We start from the raw sequence: 19,074 nt of genomic DNA, 5'->3' as shown, positions 1-19,074 counted from the left end.
TAATTAGAGAATGAGAATCTTGCTGCAAAGGGGGAAAGGGCAGAAATGCTTCTCTGTGGGATCAGTTCTGCAGGATAGCGATAGGGACAGAGACTTGCAGCACTTCTGTGGGCAAGGTAGGTTACACAGTGATGATGCTGCAGCTTCTTGGGAACACCTCTGGGATGGTTTTCTGCTGAAGGGCAGTTTGTGTAAGCAAAGTGATGCCTCTAACAGTTAAATGGCTGACATGGTACATCTAAGGCTTAGGACACCATTTTATCAATTTTATGGACATTATAACCTTCCTTTACAAACGGTAAAAACACAGTGGCACAACTCTGTAATGGTAGATTTAGATAGTGATCTGTGTCTTGAGCATAAAGCCCCAGCTGCAGTGGTGACAGTGACATGCTGATGGCTTGCTGATCACAAGATTCAGAGATACTGTGGCAGTCCAGGATTCCTCTAAGCTCCTCCAATTGCAGGAAGAATGAAGCCTATAAAACGGGCTTCTCCCAATGATGGGAAACAGCAGTAAGAACTGCTGAGAAAAGCAACAGTTCATAGGTTTTGGAAAAAAACATCTGCAAAACACACCTTCCATTTTTACTTCTTTCCCTTGTACCTACTGCCTCTGTTGAGTATTAGGAGGTGAACAGAGACAAACCCTGCATGTATCAGTAGTTCCCCTATTTCAGAGGCACTGTGGCCCACTGAGTATTAATTTACAATTTACCTTCAATTCACATCTGACATGTAACAAGCAGGGGAAAAAAAAAAAAAATATGGTCTTTCATCTTCTGTGTTGTACAAACAAGAGGCCGTATTTTGCATGGCATGTCACTGCCTTTTAAGTCTGCCTACAGGTAATATTGACTCATCTGCAATCCTGATACATGCACTAAATTAATTTCCAACCTGTATGGATGGATAGTGTAGAGAGTTATAAAAGAAAATCAACTTATCTACTGAAGCCAATGCCAAGCAGAACCAGCTGATGGAGCATCAGTTTGTCCTGCAGAGCAAAACCTGTGCAGGCACCCACATCAAGGTCACACACTGCCAGAGCTTTAGGAACAGACCTCAGACACAAATATAACTCATCTCTCTTAAGTCAGTAACGATCAAAGAACTGATTATTTCAAAACACATTCCCTCCTTGTTCTACATGTTCTGCCATAACCCAAAATTAAGAGTCATTATTACCTGGCATGAAAAACACCACTAGGAAACCAAAGCCAGACAGCTTTGAATTTTGTACAAGACATGTTGCAATGTAGATTTGCACTGCAAATACAAAGTTGGTTTCATGTTGCTCTTTGAAATGTCCTTTTTTCTTGTTTTCTCAGGATTGTAATGGCACTAAAAAGCTCCTGTTCCAGAAATACACTGTTTTTTCGTTTCCTTATGTTAAGGAACCAGCTAGGAACAGAACCTACCTGCACTGCACCAAAAACACAGAAAGGGAAGAGAGATACAATATAAAGATACCTTTTTTTGCAAGATTTAGGGCTACATAAATAATAACACAAAATGGCTAGAGCAATAAAAGGAAGAACTTGCCCACAGACACCTAGGAACTCCAGTCAGGGACATGGTAGGTGTAAATAAGGGTGCTTAATATTTCTGTATTTAAACTTTCACCCTTTTTGATAGTGTTTCTGTCTTTTGATCAAGAGATGGAAAGTGGGTGTGATTTGTAATTATGCACAACTACCCAGCATCATTTAGGAGTAAAGTTCTTCTGTAACACTTAAATCGTTCATGTGGCTTCATTTACAAGGATGTTACCTAAATACAAATATTCCATGCTAAAACATAGCTTAGGTACAACCACCTACCATTAAACCATGACAGAGAATTTGAGGAATTGTAAGAATACCAATGGGAACTGAAATGAATTAAATCTGAAATAGTTTTTTGTGGGAACCAAACAGTACCAAAAGTATTTTTTAAATGCCAGTACATAATCAAAGTTAAAACCAAGACAGTGATCAAATAAATAGCCTTTAATAAAGAAAAGAGGAATAATTTTAAAGCACCAAAACTGTGAGTATGATGTTACATCGCATGTACAATAAGGTGAATGCAGTACTTTGCGTACAGGTTTAAATTTCTGAATCATGGTAATAAAACCCCATGAAATACACAGCAATAAACTTGCACTGCAGAAAAGCTGCACTAAAGAAAAAAGACCCAGAAGCAGACAATTAAAACTTTTTTTAGTTTCTAGGTATTGCTAGAAATCTTTGTTTAGTTATTAAACTTTTTTTTAAACATACTTGTGCTTAATACTTAATAACTTTGAGCATTTTCAGGCATAGTAAATTTGCAGAGTTGTTTACAATAAAATATGCATTTAATATGTCCTTTTGAATATAATGGAATTAAAGAACTTTCTTAAAGCCAAGCACAATGTGCTAGTAGTGTCTTAGTCTAATGATAATATTGCACAAAGCTAGTGAATGGAAAATTTGTTTTCATTATTTCTTATTTATTCTACAGGCTTAACAAAGAAGTTAGTTTCCTTAAGCTTCATTGGCTTCATTCATTAAGACAACTTGTAGCCATCTGTGTTTCTTTAGCTTTCCTTTCATGATGATGCGCTTGTATACACATAAAAAGAAATTCAAAACATACAGCAACAGCAACAACACGCTGGAAGATGTTAAGTGAATATCCCCAATGCCCAATACCTATTTACCAATTCAGAAGTCAAAACTATGTTTATACTCTGAAAAATCAAGCCATTTTATGGCAAATTAATTCCTGGATAGGTGACAGTCTCTGGAATAAAGTCTCTGCAGAGTTTGGACTACATGCACCAAAATGGTCTTTATCCTTTCTACTTGTTTTCAATGGACACACTACTGGTCAATGAGCTTTAGATAATGCTCTATACATTAATATTAAAAACTCAGCAGAATAAAATTCATTGCGTGGTCATTTTCCATATTAGAGGTACAGAGCATTCACATTTGGGAATGGAAACATGACCTTTTCTGTCAAATTCTGAAGCTCTGAGCCACAGAATATAGAAGACCTGAATCACAATAAAAATACATAAATGTCAGGTTGCAGATTCACCAAAGCCAGAGCTGTGAGTTTTGGATTAATAGTCAAACTGAAAGGGAAGTACAAAGACCCATATATGCAACAGCCCCTCCCACAAATATACTGGCATGCCTGCCCGCCCTCCCTCAACCCTCCTAAAAATTCTAAGTATTAGGCAGCAATTAAATATAAATTCACTTTGTAGGAAAACTTAAATTACAGTATATTTATAGGTTAAAAATAGCCATTGTGTTGATAGCATTGATAGCAGTATGTTGATGTGATTATTACACCAAAGAGCAATTTGCAGTCAAGTTTAGGATGACCTACTGTCTGTCAGCTCCAAGAGAACTGAAATCATGCAACATGCTCTCCCAGTAAGGTGCTTCTGTTACTCCTTTTCTTTGCAAGAAGCTTTGCTTGTTCTTAACATTAATTCTGTAGTGTGAAACATCAACAACATATTGTCCATGCTTATGAAATCATTACCAGAAATACATCCAGGTAATTTAATTACATAAGCATTACAATGAAAATAAAATCTGATTACACGCATGAGCAAACTTGATTTACAAATTACACTCCTGAAATTCAGTGCAACAAATGGAATAAGGGTAACATTAACCAAAAATGTTTCTGTCTCCTCTTCTCAATAAGTTGCATCTTCAATAATGCATCTATCATTACTTTATTATTAAACAGTACAGAATATAGTGCTTATACTCCAAATGATTCTTTACAAATAATGTAGTGAAGTATGTTGAGTTCTATCCCCAGTTCAGTCACAAAAGTACACAATATATAATCATACTAATTTATTTTACAAATGTCTGGTGTAGAATGCAGACTGTCAGATTAAAAAAAAAAAAAAACAAACAAAACTAGGCAAAACTTAGAAGTGATGTTTGAAAAGAATAAAAAAAAAAAGCCTTCATCTACCCTAGACAGATAACTTACATGAAAATACAGTAAAGTGAGTAAGACTATTGGTCATTTGTAAAGGATCTGGAACCTCCGTGAATTAGAACATGAAATTCTTGTTCATACAAATTCAATTTCTGAACAAGACTATTGCTGTTTACCTCACATTTTGGTTATTTTAGCAGAAACTGAGTATTTAGTTTCTTGTTCCCATTCATAAAAGGTTTTTCCAGTCCTTACATAAGCATTTGTACAATAAACATTATTCATCCCAAATCTTTACTTCACTGTATCAGTTATACCATAGTAAAACTTTTAATTTGAAAAAAGAAGTAAGTTTCTAAAAATAGAAAAAAGCCAAAAAGTTGATAAACTACTTAAATAACTAGCAACAGAACAATGCAGCCACAACAATAAAATGAAAAATATCAATAGGCAGGTCTATTTATGGAGGCTCTTTTTCCTTGCGCATGTTTACGTGTTTTTCCTTAGTGATGCTTGCCAAGATTTCTCATGGACCAACACAATCATTACAGCTTTTCTCAGCTATGGAGGAACTGACCTCAACGCAGGACTGTCATAATTTCTCTAGGTTTCTTGTAAATATACTAAGCTTTCCCCTTCTTCTGCAGTAGCCATCCCACTGGAAAATTTCACGTGGCAGAGGATGGTACCTTTTTATGCATTAGCCTGTGTACACTACATATGCACAATTTTTATATTGAAGTGAAAATTACGTGAAATTGTGACATCTAGTGACTCATGGAGATTTAAATTCAGGATTTTTTTTTTTTTTGAGCAGCATATGGGAAAAAAAAAATCCATTCATTTTCCACATAGAAGATGGCAGTTTTGAACTGATACATACTGCTATGCTCAGCATAACAACTACTTTTTGTGTGCCCATAAAATACATGCTCATGAGAACTCCATTTCTATTGAGACTAAGCTACTACAGAAATCTAAGATTTCAGCTAAATATGAAACAGATTAAGAAGAGTAATTTTCATCAATCATGCACACATTTTTCAAGGCAAAGATGACAGATCACATGGCAAACATCTGAAAACTGTAGTACAGTACAGCATGGAGCTATTTAGATAACAACACAGTGTAAACAGCAGACAAACGTGTTGTGCAAGGAAACCACTGCACAAATACTTTAAAATTACACTATTTTTCCTCGGCTTGAAATTTTGCTAGTGTTCTGTATGCATACTCTAAGGAATGAAACCGCAGGCTGGAAAATAGGAAAAAATGAACATAAAAGTTGCTTGTTTAATTTAGCACTAAGTTTCAGATGAAATGTATAATGTGTATTACCATTCTACATCAAAGTTCTGTTTTGTGCTACAGCCAAAAATTTATTTGATTACCTTGGTTTTAATGTGTGGTGTGACTGAAAGTACAAACAAATGTAAAACAAAACAGCTGATGGTATAGGCAGTGTCAAATGACTATGATGAACCTTGAAAATGCTGCTAATTGCTGCATGAACACAGCATCAGACAGCTCGCAACCATACCATGTAACACAGAATTCAGAGAATAAGTTTAAGAAAAAAGCATCATGTAGTTTTAGGCCTGTGGAAAGTCAGTATCAGGTGTTTCACACAGCTGAAAAATAGAGACCTAGCAACTAACACAGGAAAATCTATACAATTCTACAGTAACGCTGCTCGCAGGTGCTTTGAAAATTAATGTTCACTAACTTTATAAGTAAGGCAACATGGTTAAGAAAATCCTCCCGAGATGTTTGACAGAGCTTTAATTTTTGGACAGCCACAGCAAAACATCTTCAATAGACTGAAGGGTCCCAGAGCTGAGGTTCCTTTCGATTACACAGCCTATTGCTAAGGTAAGGTCTCCTGCTCCTCTCTCTGTAAGTAAACGGCAAGACGTGAAATCCCCTGTTATAAATGTTAACACAGTACGTGTTCCATTACACGACAGCAGCAATGAGTAACTCCACTTAAAAGAACCCAGATCCCCATAAAGTAGTTTATCTGTCATAAGAGGAACAGTGAATGGACCACACAACACAAAGGACAGGGACTGTGTATGTCTCAAACACAGTGTATGTTACACTAGTAAAAACAAAATGCTAGTGGAAATTCAGCTTTCCTAGAAGTGTAATGGGCTGATTTTTAATACCACATGAGGTTTTTAGGTGGTACAAGGCTACTTGTATCTCTGTATTGACATACCTCTTGGTACTGTGGTATCGTAAGAGTAGCTGCCTGCAGCCATTAGTCATGAGGTTTAGGACTACTCCTAAGTATTCATTGCAGAGGAAGTTGTAACTCTCCTTTAAAAATAAAACAGTCAGAATCAAAAGAAAGTTTTTTTCAGCCAGTAGGCTTTTGGGTAGGAAATACAAACACTTTCGCAGCCACTAAAGGGAATAATGAAAACCAGCAAGAATACCATGATTTTCACAACTCAATTATCAGAATGCTTAAGTGCTTTGAGCTTTTTTTAAAAGAAGGCTGCTTAGACTAATCAAAAGCCATTTTAAACCAAAAGAGAAAAATATTTTTAAGTATGAAATTACAAAATATTGCTTTTTATAACAAATGATAAAAGTATAACTAACTTGGTTCAGCATAGCTAAATATTTTTAAAAAGCATGAAAATGTCTACTTTAAAAAGATGTCAGACTAAACATGACCTTCTAAAAAGGTGCTGCAGTATGTCTTGCTAAATATATCATGATGGAAACAAACACATTCTTGAATATGTACTGAATTCAACTCTTAATTCTCATTGTGCTGTGGTCACTTGTTGCTTTTCATACTGATATATGCTTCTTCAAGCTAAGAAGAAAAAAAGTCTTAGTTGCATGTTACTGAATTTCAGCTACTGTAGTGCAACTAGGAATTCTCTTTCTGGAATATCAGACTGCTACACAGCAAGCTTCTCTGCAGGGAGCCATTTCGTTGAATTTTCAAGCACATGAGATATTCAGTGCAGTGAAGGGGCCATTTTACAGCTGGTTTAGAACTCCAAAGTTACTCTAACAGCAAGTAGTCTCCCAACTCAAAATGGGCCCCTCACTTAACTGGCCATACATTACTAACGCAAATATAAAAAGTGCTTAAGAATTGGGCATTCTTGATAGTATAAAATGCATGTCTTAACAACTTAGCTTTGTGCCCAAACCAGAATTTGTTTGAACAAATAAAGAAAAAAGTGACCTGAAATTTACATTTCAGGACATTTTTTTCCAAGTACTGAGTAATTTGCCAAAGAAAGACTATTTCTTTGCCAAAGAAAGCCTCCTGTGGAATTGATGGTCATAACTGCTGGCTCTGAATTCTCAGAAATGCAGAAGAAAAGTAATCTTCAACTGGGGTTTCTTTTCGCACGTTGGTGGCTGTCAAGCACCTGTTTGGGAAGAAAGAAAAAGGAATATCTGAAAAGCTAAACGGCTGTACAAATATTCTCTGATATTCTCAACATATTAGGCAATTCTAACATGCAATATACTGAGCAGTGCAATATACTGAGCAGTGCAATATACTGAGCAAAGGTTCTCTTTGCTCCCAGGGTAATGACACAGTGACTCTGGAGCCAGAACACACATATGACCAGGACTTTTTTTTGCCTTCTGGTATTACTGGCAGTTAACACAGATTAGTTTGAAGAGGCCCAAAATACTGGATTAGGAGACTACAGAAAACAAAAGCTCCCTTGTTATCTGTTACTTCGTCCACCACTGACAGGAACTCAGGTTCTGCATTACTTACAGTACTCTTAGTGTACTATGGTGCACTACTATGTATCATAGGCAGATATTCCCAGTCTGCTTTCATAACCAGTAATCTCTCAGATTTTTCACACAGAAGCTACTACACATTTATACTGCTCACTCAGCTACTTCAGTATACAGAATGCCTCAGTATCCTATTACACGTTTCAGAGTGTCTGGAAAGAACTGCTCTTAAAAAGGTTAGTCATAACTTTATGTAGAAGTTAACTCACAGAACAGGAAATACAAGAAATTACTAATCTCCTGTAAGAATTAGTTACTATTACTTTTGTCGTCAAACTTCAATAATTAATGAAACCACTTCACTGAGCACTGCTAATACTCACTTCGCATATATCAAGAAACTTTCTGGTACTTAATAAATATACATCACTGTATCAGATTTAGCCTCCCTTTTGTAAGGCAAATATCTGCATTACACTTAGCCTATACAGAGATAGGTATAATTAAGCATTATTCATATAAAATGTGTGCCAACACACTTCAGTAAACATGTTTTCAACCTAAAATCTCTATGCTACTGTTTTGCCATGTATAGCACTTACAAGTTAAAAACTAGGTCAGTCTTAAAGCATGACATTAAGTGGATGACCTTACAGTAAAAAATACTAGCCTGCTATTTCTACAACAGGTTTTCATTATTTCACTCTTGTATGATGAATGCTAGTAAACCAGTCTGTATCTTCAAGCAAGTATGCTCCTCTATATGAAAAGTATTTTTTGAGTTTTTCAAGGGCTTTGTCTCAATCTCTGCTATTTCTGAGCTATTTTCTGAGCTATTCTTTACAACCATTTTTCAATCTAAACTATTATGTGTTAAATAACCTCACCTAAAACAACACCTAACACGGTTGTTTCTGTAATAAAAATTATATTGGTAAGAGAAAGTATATCCCAGATATGTAAAGAACAAGGAGCACATACTCCTGACACTGAACCGACACTGAATCCTGCTTTTAGGTCCAAATGATTTCACATGACTTCAGCAGGATTTAGACTGGTAAAAAAGGACACAACAACTAGGGACCACATGGCAGTTATTTTCAGCCTGCATTCTGAACTCCTTTTATGGGGCTGCAAATAGCAGAGAAAAACATATACTTACACTGTGTGGCAATGACCTCAGAATATTTCTAAGATGCACTTCCAATGTAAAATGCTTAGGAGGTCAACCAATTTGATTTTTTAAAAAATTAAGTCAGTCTTGGAAAATTTCTTTGTATCTTGCCAAAAAAATGCAAACAAAATCCTAAACAGTCAAACAGATTTACTAAAATCAAAGTCAAATCACAAAGTTTAAATTTGATCTGTTATCTAGGAAATTAGATTGCAGTCTAACTGCAACTGCACTAAGAAAGCCAAGTTAGCTCCAAGACATGTCTTTTCTTATAGCTGTCACTTGATTTCTGAAGAACTGTGGTAGTGGGAGTTTTCAATATGCAAGGATAGAAAGAAGTTACATGAAAGCAAAATTATTTTCACTTGGAGTTTCAGCAAGAGTTAAGCACATCTCCACTCCTGGAGCTTCAACGCCAAAACTAGCAGTACATTTAGTACTGCTAGGAGCAAGCCATAATTAAACAGTGTGAAATCATTAGGGTGGCCAATGGCTAGTTCCTGAGGAATTGAATGCAGCATTTATTTTCCTTATCAAAAATTATAATGTTATAATTTGAAAATACCACACCAAGCCAACAGATTGAGACAGTATTTCATAATCGTAAGAACATTCAGCAGATCATGTGCCAAATCAGAACCAGTTTTTAAACAGTTTTAGTACCTTGCCAACAGTCACTCACCAGCTATGGTAACAACTAACCAGAGTAGAAATGCTGGATTGTGAACATTCAAAAAGGTTATCTTCTTTCTACTGCTAACTATGTTGCAAGGATTACAAATATTTGTCTTCCATTCTGTTTAAATATCCCTTCTAAACAGATTTTAAATTTTTTTACAGATTGTCATGCCTCTGGTTGCTCAGATTTTAGGTTTAGTGGGAACCTTCATTGACACTCAAGTTCCTTAATGTATAACATGAGAGAGCCACCACAGAGAAGCACCCTATGCTGCTGCTGCGGTCAGAGATAACTTTGTGCTACTGATGCAGCAATTATTTTGAAAACTGATCTCTTGCCAGTTTTTGGTTTGTTCTGAAATCATTAATTGCATCTGCTGAAGTCTGATATCTGTACCTTCAGGCACTGTTGCTTAGTATTATTGCAAGTTCATGGAATTCATATGACTAGCAGAAGTATAAATTGTATATTTACTGTTTATAGCCTGGAAATTCAATTAAGTCAGAGATTTTAGAGACTGAAACCTAGCCATAACAAGTCAGCCATTCAAGGTGACCCATGAGATTTCGATGTGTTCAGCATTCAAACCTAACTGCCATTCACTTAGAAGTTACTCTGTCTGAAATAAGACATATCCAATTTTTACAAGGCTAGAAATAATTAGAAAGTAAGTATAAGGTGTGTCCCAGACTGATTGTGCTGCTTTTTAAACTTTTTAGGTAAACTGGGAACCGTCCCTTCAAATTTACTAAAATAAAATAGAGCTTTTTTTCTGCAGTCACCCTGTCAATATTCAGCAGAAGTACTGGAACAGTAAAAGGCTAACATACTGTCTGAAAAGAGGTTTTCCTTATTATAAACCTTAAATTCTTTGAAAAGTCAGTGATACTCAATTCATACGTGCATTTTTTATCACAATGGATGTCAGACAGTTTAGTCACATTCCTTCTAAGTCTCCTAGAATGCACAACCTGAGCCTTAGCTGCTACTGTTATAAAAAACTGTTGCAGAAATATTATCTTTAAATGTGGCTTAATTACAGGTTAGTTTTCCCAGTCTGTGCAAGGTAAACTCTCCTCTTCATCCTCTGACTCAGGTGATGCTTCCTTAATCCTTCGCAATGCTTCATGGATGCTCCTTGTCAGAGGGTCAGTATCAGGCAGAATTGTAAAGGATTCTCTCAAAACATCTTTCTGTACTTTCTTCAGTTTCACGCCTTTCCTGATCTGTGCCAAGATGTTATTGCTATCATCTTCATCAGGAAAAGGAGGGAGACTTCTCTGCTCAACTTTTCTTAAGTGAAAGCTGCCTCGTTTCAAGGAAGCCAGCACTTCATCCATTGGGGAACTCACTGCAGCAAATCAAAAGACCTTCAGTATTATTTTCACAAAATTTTATCAGTTTTAATTTTTATTTCCTACTGACCAAAAAGTGCCTGCATACTATTAATATGATAGTCCCATACTGTAAGTATAATAGTACCTCCAATACTGTTTTAGCTTCTAAATAATCTTCCTTATTACCAGGTCAAAGCTGGTTTATACAGATAATTGTAATTTTTGTAACCACTTAACTTCCTATCAGGAAGAAAAACTTTCTGAACAATGTGGCTTTTCTGTTTGTAGTCAGGAAAGTCAAATAAACTGCAAGGATTTAAACATAACGAAAGTGTTTACTGCATCATCTTTTTTTACTTTAGAACTCAGGTAATGAGTACATGTCTTACATACTGGACTGTGGAATGAATTCTTACCACCCGCATTTTTAGCCTAATTTTACCTATTGCATGACTATTTCCACAAGCCAGGGAAGCAGCAATATAGTCATTCGCAAGAGCATGCATTTTCCTACTTCTCTGGGTTCATGTATTTGTTAGCATCTAGTCCCAGCACAGTTATAAAAATTGTCTTCTTTAATAATTAATGAAAACAAAGAAGTCAGAGATAGTTCTGACAAATTCTTCCTTTATCACTAATTTTGAAACTAGTTTTCTGCAAAAATAAAAATTAGGCTTTTGCTCTTGTAAGAGCCACAAGTGGGAAATATCTCCATCCCAGAGAATGCTTTAGAATAAAGTATAATAAAGTTTAAACACTTGCATACACTAGCATGTAATTTGTGCAGCACCTCTCTATCAATACATATCTATCTCCAGGTTCTTTTTTGTACATTGTACGGTAAGTTTTTTAAAACCTGTTTTGCATTTAGGAATAAGCTTTGTCCATCCCACTAAAGGCCTAGACAGAAAAAACACAATGAGAAGAGAAATATAAAAGAATACAGTATTGCACATTTGAAAGAGGAAGGACGGATTGTAATGCCCCTGTCTGTCATAAAGAGACAAACTTCTGAAGCCACTCAGAAACTTGGAACATCTCTGGGGATATGGAGCAGCAGGTAGTGATGCTGCAGACATTAACAATATTCTTAAGCAGGATAATTGATTTGAATTTATATTTGTCATATTATGATGCATATAAAACTGCACACACAACAGGTTCTTTACAAAAAAATGCAAGATAAAATGCGAGCCAACAAAATAAACAATAGGACTACATAAAAATTATTGTTATTGAGTTATTAAATAGAACACTGCATCCTCAAGTGAAACATAGAATATTTACAGGCAGTAAGTAGACACAAATATTCTTTACAACAGCATTTAGGTCCATTTTCTATTTAGTCTAACATGGGATAACGTAGATTCAATTTCACAAGTGTTTTCCCACTGAACAAGTACGCCATGCTGTTGTAAAAGCCCTAGTGTTCGAGCTGCCAGCATCTCTCAGCTAAAAAGGATTTAACAACTTTCCCATTAGTAATAAATTAATCACACCATGCACTTTCCTACATATCAGCAAAAGATGAACTGATATGAACTGCAATTTTTAAATTAATAACAAAAAATTTTAAATTCAATATGCAGAAGTTAAAACATTACCTCTCCTCCTCTGTAAACCCTCTAGATCACCAGTCTTCTTAAGCTTCTTCTTGGCACTGACTAGCTGACTGCTATCGAACAGATGTGCTGGTGGGACACCAGAAGAGTGCTGGACTCCCTTCTCCACACTCTGACGTTTAACAAAGCTGTCACTTTTCTCTAAGGATTTGGTGGCATCTTCCTTGGAGGGCAAAGGTGGAGGTGGAGGTGGAGGAGGCAAAGGGGGTGGAAGCTGTACTCCAGTTGCAGTCTCTGGCTGAAGCTGCTCATTGGTGACTGGAGAAGTGCTAACATGGGGCAGTTCAGAGGTAACACCATTAGGAGGCAGAGAGACATCCTGAAGTTGTTTTAGGCTTGTGGATTCCTGCACTTGCAAAGGCTGAACTGCTTTTTCCAATTCCACCTCCTCACTCTTCTCTTGGATTTGTATGGTTGCTGGCAAAGATTGAGGCTGCTCGACAGAGGGCACTGAGCTGGCTGCACATTTTCTTCTTGCATGAGCCAGCCGTAGTCTGGTCGATTTAAGTATTACTTGCCCAGGGTACCGCTAAAGTGAATAAGGTATTGACAATAACGTAAGCACTTGCAATGGACTATTTTAGATTTTACGTACCTGTCATTTCTGAAAAACAATTTTTATTTTGCTCTGTATGTAAAAACAAAGCAAATATATCCCCAGCTTTATGCAAAAAATTATTCATAATTTTTTTCTTATTTAAGCCACAATTTTATTAGTCTACTCAGTGAAATACATAGATTAGAATTACGATTTTACTAAGGATTGGATTACACATTCAAAACTTTTTTTATTGGAAACTAAAATTCAAAATTCCCTATTGCTTTCCTCTTCTAAACCTGGTCAATGGCTCCCTCCGCAAGTGCAGACCAGTCCTGACTTAATACACTGGCCTTATATGTGAATCAAACTGTTTTAAAAGGTATATATTAAGAACATCAGATATTTTCAGCCCTAATTTACTTACTAAATTTGCTGCCTCATTATCAGTCTTTTCATATTAGTTTCATCCATAGCCCATTTAAAGCAAAAAATTCAGCTGCTTCTGAAAGACAGGTGTAATACTTTTTGCACAACTGTGAAAGGCCTAAAGCAATAGCCTAAAGTCTTAGTAAGTTAATAGAAAAAGTCAGCTCATGAACAGTTGCTGGTTAACAAAAGTAAATTTGCTTCAATTTACAGAAGTTACAGAATTCAGGAGCCTTGCAAACAATAAGGACATGAATATACTGCTGAAATACTGCAGAAGAAGACAACTTTCCAGCAAAGAAACTTCTCATACCTTTATTATTTTAATGTATACAACAAAAAGTCTACACCAATTAATACAGTCTCTGTTTTCTTTCACTTTCAGCCCTTATTCCTTATTCCTTCCCCTTCATTCCACCTTGTATGCACTTTCTGATGCTTTCATTGTAATAAGAAGGAGCAGGTAGCGGGCCATGTCAGATGACAATGCTCTTTGTGGGAAGTCCTGTTTAGATTATACTTCTCAAGAATATTTGCCAAGTGTCTTGTCACAAGGTATAGGTGTAAAAGTAGACAGAAACTTATTATGGCACTGGGAATGCAACAGTTAGAGGAATCTGTTACCACCAATGCCATATTTTGTTGTGAATTTTCCAAAGACCAGTTAATGATACAACCAAAGAGAATAACTAATAGGAAAGTGAATGCTATTACTGGAATGAGTGAGAACTTCTTTGGGAAAGAAAACGGCCAGAAAAGAACAACTATTCTTCTGGTACCTGCTTAAATGTACGAAGTCTGTCCAGCGTTTTCTGTCGTTCCTGACTAACCCAGGAGCTCTTTCTTTCCTCTTCATCTTGCAATTGATCTCGTTTCTGAAAAAATATAAGGAAACCATGTAAATATTACATCTAGGGCTCTATTTGGCTTCACTAGGAAAAAACTCTTCTTCTAAATGATACTTCTCAAATAAACATAACCTCAAAATTTGGCCTTTGACTTCCCCTTAAAAAATAGTATACATTTCTTCGTTTTTTGTCTCAAAGTACTGCAAAGCTCAAAAAAAAAGTTTCAATCTTGAACAGGAACACTAGGCAGACTTGTTACTCTGAGAGATGAGAAATAACAAGTGACAGAATGCTATACTTAGAGAGGCCCCCGTGAATTAAAATTACATAAATTAGCCAGAGAGCAAAGCTCTCAGTATCATTTCCCCCTCATTCCAACTGCAAAATGACAGTCCAAATTGCAAGGCTGTCCATTTAAACAAGCTGTTTTAGTATTCTCAAAGTACAGGAATTCACAGAACTCAGCATCACAAAGTTTTGAACCCCATAGTGAGCGAATTAAGTAAATGCTTTCACACTTACATTTACTACAGTAAATATAAGTTTGTATTTACTCCAGCTTTTGTTACTTAATCCAGCTTGATTTTACGTAATTGCACTTAAGTAAAGGTATGAAGCTCTTCCTTGCACCTGGTACAGCTGTGTTTTTTCTTGTACAGCAATTTTACCTTACAGAAAACATACCTTTGGGTACATCTCCTTTTACTAATCATTTCTTCTTACAGAATTTCAGCAAGAGCTGCTACCTTGGAAACAAACATTCACTCCTCAGTCAAATTTACTGGAAATGGAAGCTAATTACTGGAAGGTGAATTTCACTGCATGCAAGTTCGGAAGCTATCAGGAAAAGTGATGTAACAGCTGACCACAAAGCAAAAACCCTGAGCAAAACCAGCAGCTTTAATTCTTAAGATGACTCACAGCATTTGACATTACTTTTGAAAGCGTATCTTCATAATCAAAAATTCTGATCACTTTTGTCAACTTTTTATTCTCATTCAGTCACCACAAAAGCAGTGTCTGCCTGCCATTTTCAAAAGTCAGCTAGTGGTCTGGTGTCCTTCACAAAAAGCCAACTCCTGTGATTTGGAAGGAAGGAAGTATAGATGCATTAGGGAGAGAAAGATGAGACTATGTCTGAAAAATAGTAAGGACAGAAAACAGAAAAAGGTGAAGAAGAGGAGAAGCATGCAGTAAAAGAAAATAAGAACAATGGCCAAAGAAGTTAGAACAGAAACATAAAGAAAGGAAGAAAAATAATTCTATCACTGTAGCTGAACGTTACATATGCGTTCAGATCAAACTTTTCCTGAAGCAGTCTCAAAATCAAGGTCTTTTTTTTTTGTTTGTTTCGGCTGACTTGTGTATTTGGTTTTGTTTCACTTTTAAGTAAAACAGTAAAACTGCAATTCTTACTTGGATTTGGTTTCAAATTTGGAGTCCCCTTTTCCAAAGTTTTCTAAGAGTTATCTTTTCAAAATCTTAATGAAATCTAGTAATTTAAAACCTATTTTACCATCATGCTAGAATTTTCCAGTCGCATTTTTACCAGAAAAACCCCACACAAACACAAAAAATTACCATAAGGCTCTTTGTATCATTCAAGCAGGCAACTCCATAATATAAAGCTCTGCAGTACTTGAGAGACAAGGAAGTCCTTTGGCTTTGTCAAGTCTTATTTGTAAGACTGATAAATGGCCTACAGTCCACACAGTAACTTCCTCTGCCTTATTATAAGAACTGATGAAAAAAAAAATTATTTTTTTCAATTCCTGAAAGAATACTCCAATACATACTGCCTTTGACAAGTAGCCTTTCCATAAAATAAATTATGCAGCTGACTTCCTGGGCAAAAATATCAATGTTAAAAATGTATAAGGATGAAACAGAATCACTTTCACTAATCTAATTGAAGCTTGAATTAAAGTGACTTGGATTTCAATGCATCTTTGTCAGTGATCTTTATCAAATATTGATACTATATCAGCTCCCAAGACCTAGTCCAAAATTTGAATACTCTTTAAGATAAGCCTGGTACAGTGTGAGAGACCAGCTGGTCTATTCTCTGCAACGAGACTATGAAAAAAATCGTGGAACATCCATCTGGAACTACAAGTTTATATAACATAATTCCAGTAATTGCTTTAGTAGAAGGAAGAAAAGTAGTAACCAAGCTTATTAAGATTCAAGAATAAATATGTGTGATTTCCTTACTCCTATCAGCATACCAGACATGGTACTCAGAGATGTTCAGAATCATCTATGTGCACATGATGACATAACAAAACACACAAAATGTCAACCTAGCATAAAGAACTGTTCTACTTGCTTGGTTCCCATGTTTTCCTAACACAACTATATACTCTCCCTTGGAAGCATAGTATGACACAGAAATCCATGGTGCAAAGGTCAGTGATACACAGCATCTTTTGAAAGAGGTATCACTCTGAATGCTCCCCTAATTAATGTATAATGAGGAATGCAAACTATTAATGACAGGCTTAGGTCAACAACAGAAAAGTCAAACTTACCAGCTGAACAGTATGGTGCATTTTGTACTCCTTCTCACTCTGGTGACGCTGCTGGATCTTCTCATTATGCTTTGCAATACAGATCTCCTGCAGCAACACAAAACACAACCTATAAAGTATGCAATTTAAATACAGATTTACATAATGTCATATTCAGCAAACAGCAGGTAGAAAAATAGAAACTGCAGAGCCTATTTCATAGGCATTACTTACATTGGATGCATTAACTTACAATGAACTGTAACTAAAAAAAACCCAAGCCAGACAACCCCAAAATCTATTAGTTTTAACTCTCAAAAGAGTAGATCCAAGTGACAGCTGCTTGGAAAGTCTGTTCCACAGGACCAATATAAGAGTAGCAAAAATCACCAATCTGTCAGCACTTCATAACCCTTGTTTAGTGCCAAGTATTTGCACCCATGGAAAATAACTAACTCTTGAATGTACTACATATTTCTGTTTATGCAAATAGACAGCCTCCCATTTACAGATGTCAGTTCATCTTTTCCATGTACTCTCCGCAAGCACAGACAGGAATAAAGTTGTTACAAGTCATCATGTTCATTTATGACCATTGAGTTCACATCTCTAACATCTGGTTTAAAACAAGAATTGTTACACCATCTGCAAATAAGAATAGGTTAAAACCAAACAAGCAAAAAACTGGGCCATGTTACAACACAAGAGGATAACAGTCAAAGAGTCAAACTTCAAGTAGATAGACAACTTCACTGGATGATACTGAGGGCCAGGAAATTGGACAGTATAAGCAATGGAACAGACCTGGTACAGGCACCACACAGAACTAGAACAAAGTCAGATGCACAGTCATAAACAAATCTCACAGATGTGCAAGAACGCGCAATGTTAGCAATTTGGAGACTCCAGACAGAGCATGGAGCTGATGGGGTTCTCAAGTATCATTCAGTATGACTTTCTAGGTAGATTCAGAAAAGAGCTTTGCCATTGAAAGCATTGCTTCAGGGAGCTGATGGAGTAAAGCAAAAAAAAAGGAGGGCAGGGATTAAGGAAACCTCACTATTTTGGATGCTTAAAAATGCAGAAAAAGCTGTTCTTCTGCAAGTTGTCTGTGGACATGCTTTGATCACATAAAAAAAGTAACCAGTACCAGTGTTCCTGTATAGGACAGTAAAACCATCAATGTTGCTGCTGCATACAAGTAACTGACAAAAGCAAAGATTTCTGTGCAAATACTGTCCCACCTTCATCAGAGGTACATCACAGAATGGCTTAGGTGGGAAGACATCTTGAAGGTCATCTAGTGCCAATCTCCTTTTAACAGACAGGGAATTTCCACTAAACCAGGGTACTCAGGGCCCCATCCAATCTGGCCTCGAACATTTCCACAGATGGGGCATCCACAACTTCTCAGGGCAACCTGCGTCAGCAGCTCACCACCCCCAGAGAAAGAAATTTCTAACAGTTATCAAAATCTCTCCTTGTTTAAAGCTGTTCCCTCTTGTCCATGTCAAATATCTGTCCACGTCAAAAGGCACTCTCCCTCTTATAAATAAACTCCCTTTATGTTCTGAAAGGCTGTACTGAGGTCTCCCCATAGCCTTCTCTTCTCCAGGCTGAACAACCCCAGCCTGTCATTATAGGAGAAGTGCTGCAACCCTCTGGTCATCTTTGTGGACGTACTTTGGACTTGTTCTAACAGGTCCACAGCCAAACACTGCTGGGTTTTGTATTTATTTCTGGAGGTTTTTTCCCCTAGTGAAAAGAATTAATCCTAGAACAGTCAATCAATTTAATTTGTAGCTGAGAAAGTACAAAATACTTAATCTCTGTGTTTCAAAAGACACAGCAAGCTACATTATACTAACAGAAAATCTGAACAACTTTCTGTAATACTCCTACCTAGGTTACAGTTTATTCTCTATTTATATCTTAAATATTATAAAATAATAAGAAAATGTAAGTTAGGCATGGTTTGGGTTTTTTGACATGTCTCAGATGCTCGGAGGCACAATTTTATGTAATGTTTTCACTTTAGCATCAGTATTTAAACATTTCTGATTAAATGCAATAACAAAAGATATTTTAAGTATGTAAAGAGGACAAACCTGACAAAAACGTATTTGGTGCTGAGTTTGTTTTAATAAACAACCTACTTCAATGTAATTAGATCTCTTTGACATGAAATAATAAAAACTATTAGGAGGGGCTGAAAACATGTTGCAGGACAGGATTAGAAATCTGAATCATCTTAACTAATTACAGA

General features: G+C 36.2%; 1 protein-coding gene across 1 annotated transcript in view; it reads right to left on the bottom strand.

The window, feature by feature from the left end:
- Positions 1–1,976: 1,976 nt before the first annotated feature.
- JMY (junction mediating and regulatory protein, p53 cofactor) overlaps positions 1,977–19,074 on the bottom strand; it is a 63,512-nt gene continuing 46,414 nt past the window's right edge. The window contains exons 7-11 of the mRNA XM_059836667.1: positions 16,830–16,916; positions 14,230–14,325; positions 12,466–13,012; positions 10,565–10,875; positions 1,977–7,343 (exon numbers count right to left, since the gene is read on the bottom strand). Coding sequence (XP_059692650.1) covers positions 10,568–10,875; positions 12,466–13,012; positions 14,230–14,325; positions 16,830–16,916 — 1,038 coding nt within the window. The 3' untranslated portion in view covers positions 1,977–7,343; positions 10,565–10,567. The remainder of the gene's footprint in view (positions 7,344–10,564; positions 10,876–12,465; positions 13,013–14,229; positions 14,326–16,829; positions 16,917–19,074) is intronic.

This window comes from Haemorhous mexicanus, chromosome Z, assembly GCF_027477595.1.
Source record: "Haemorhous mexicanus isolate bHaeMex1 chromosome Z, bHaeMex1.pri, whole genome shotgun sequence".
In the NCBI taxonomy this organism is placed as follows: Eukaryota; Metazoa; Chordata; class Aves; order Passeriformes; family Fringillidae; genus Haemorhous; species Haemorhous mexicanus.
Note: the sequence above shows the minus strand (reverse complement) of the source record. Positions and strands in the feature narration are given on the sequence as shown.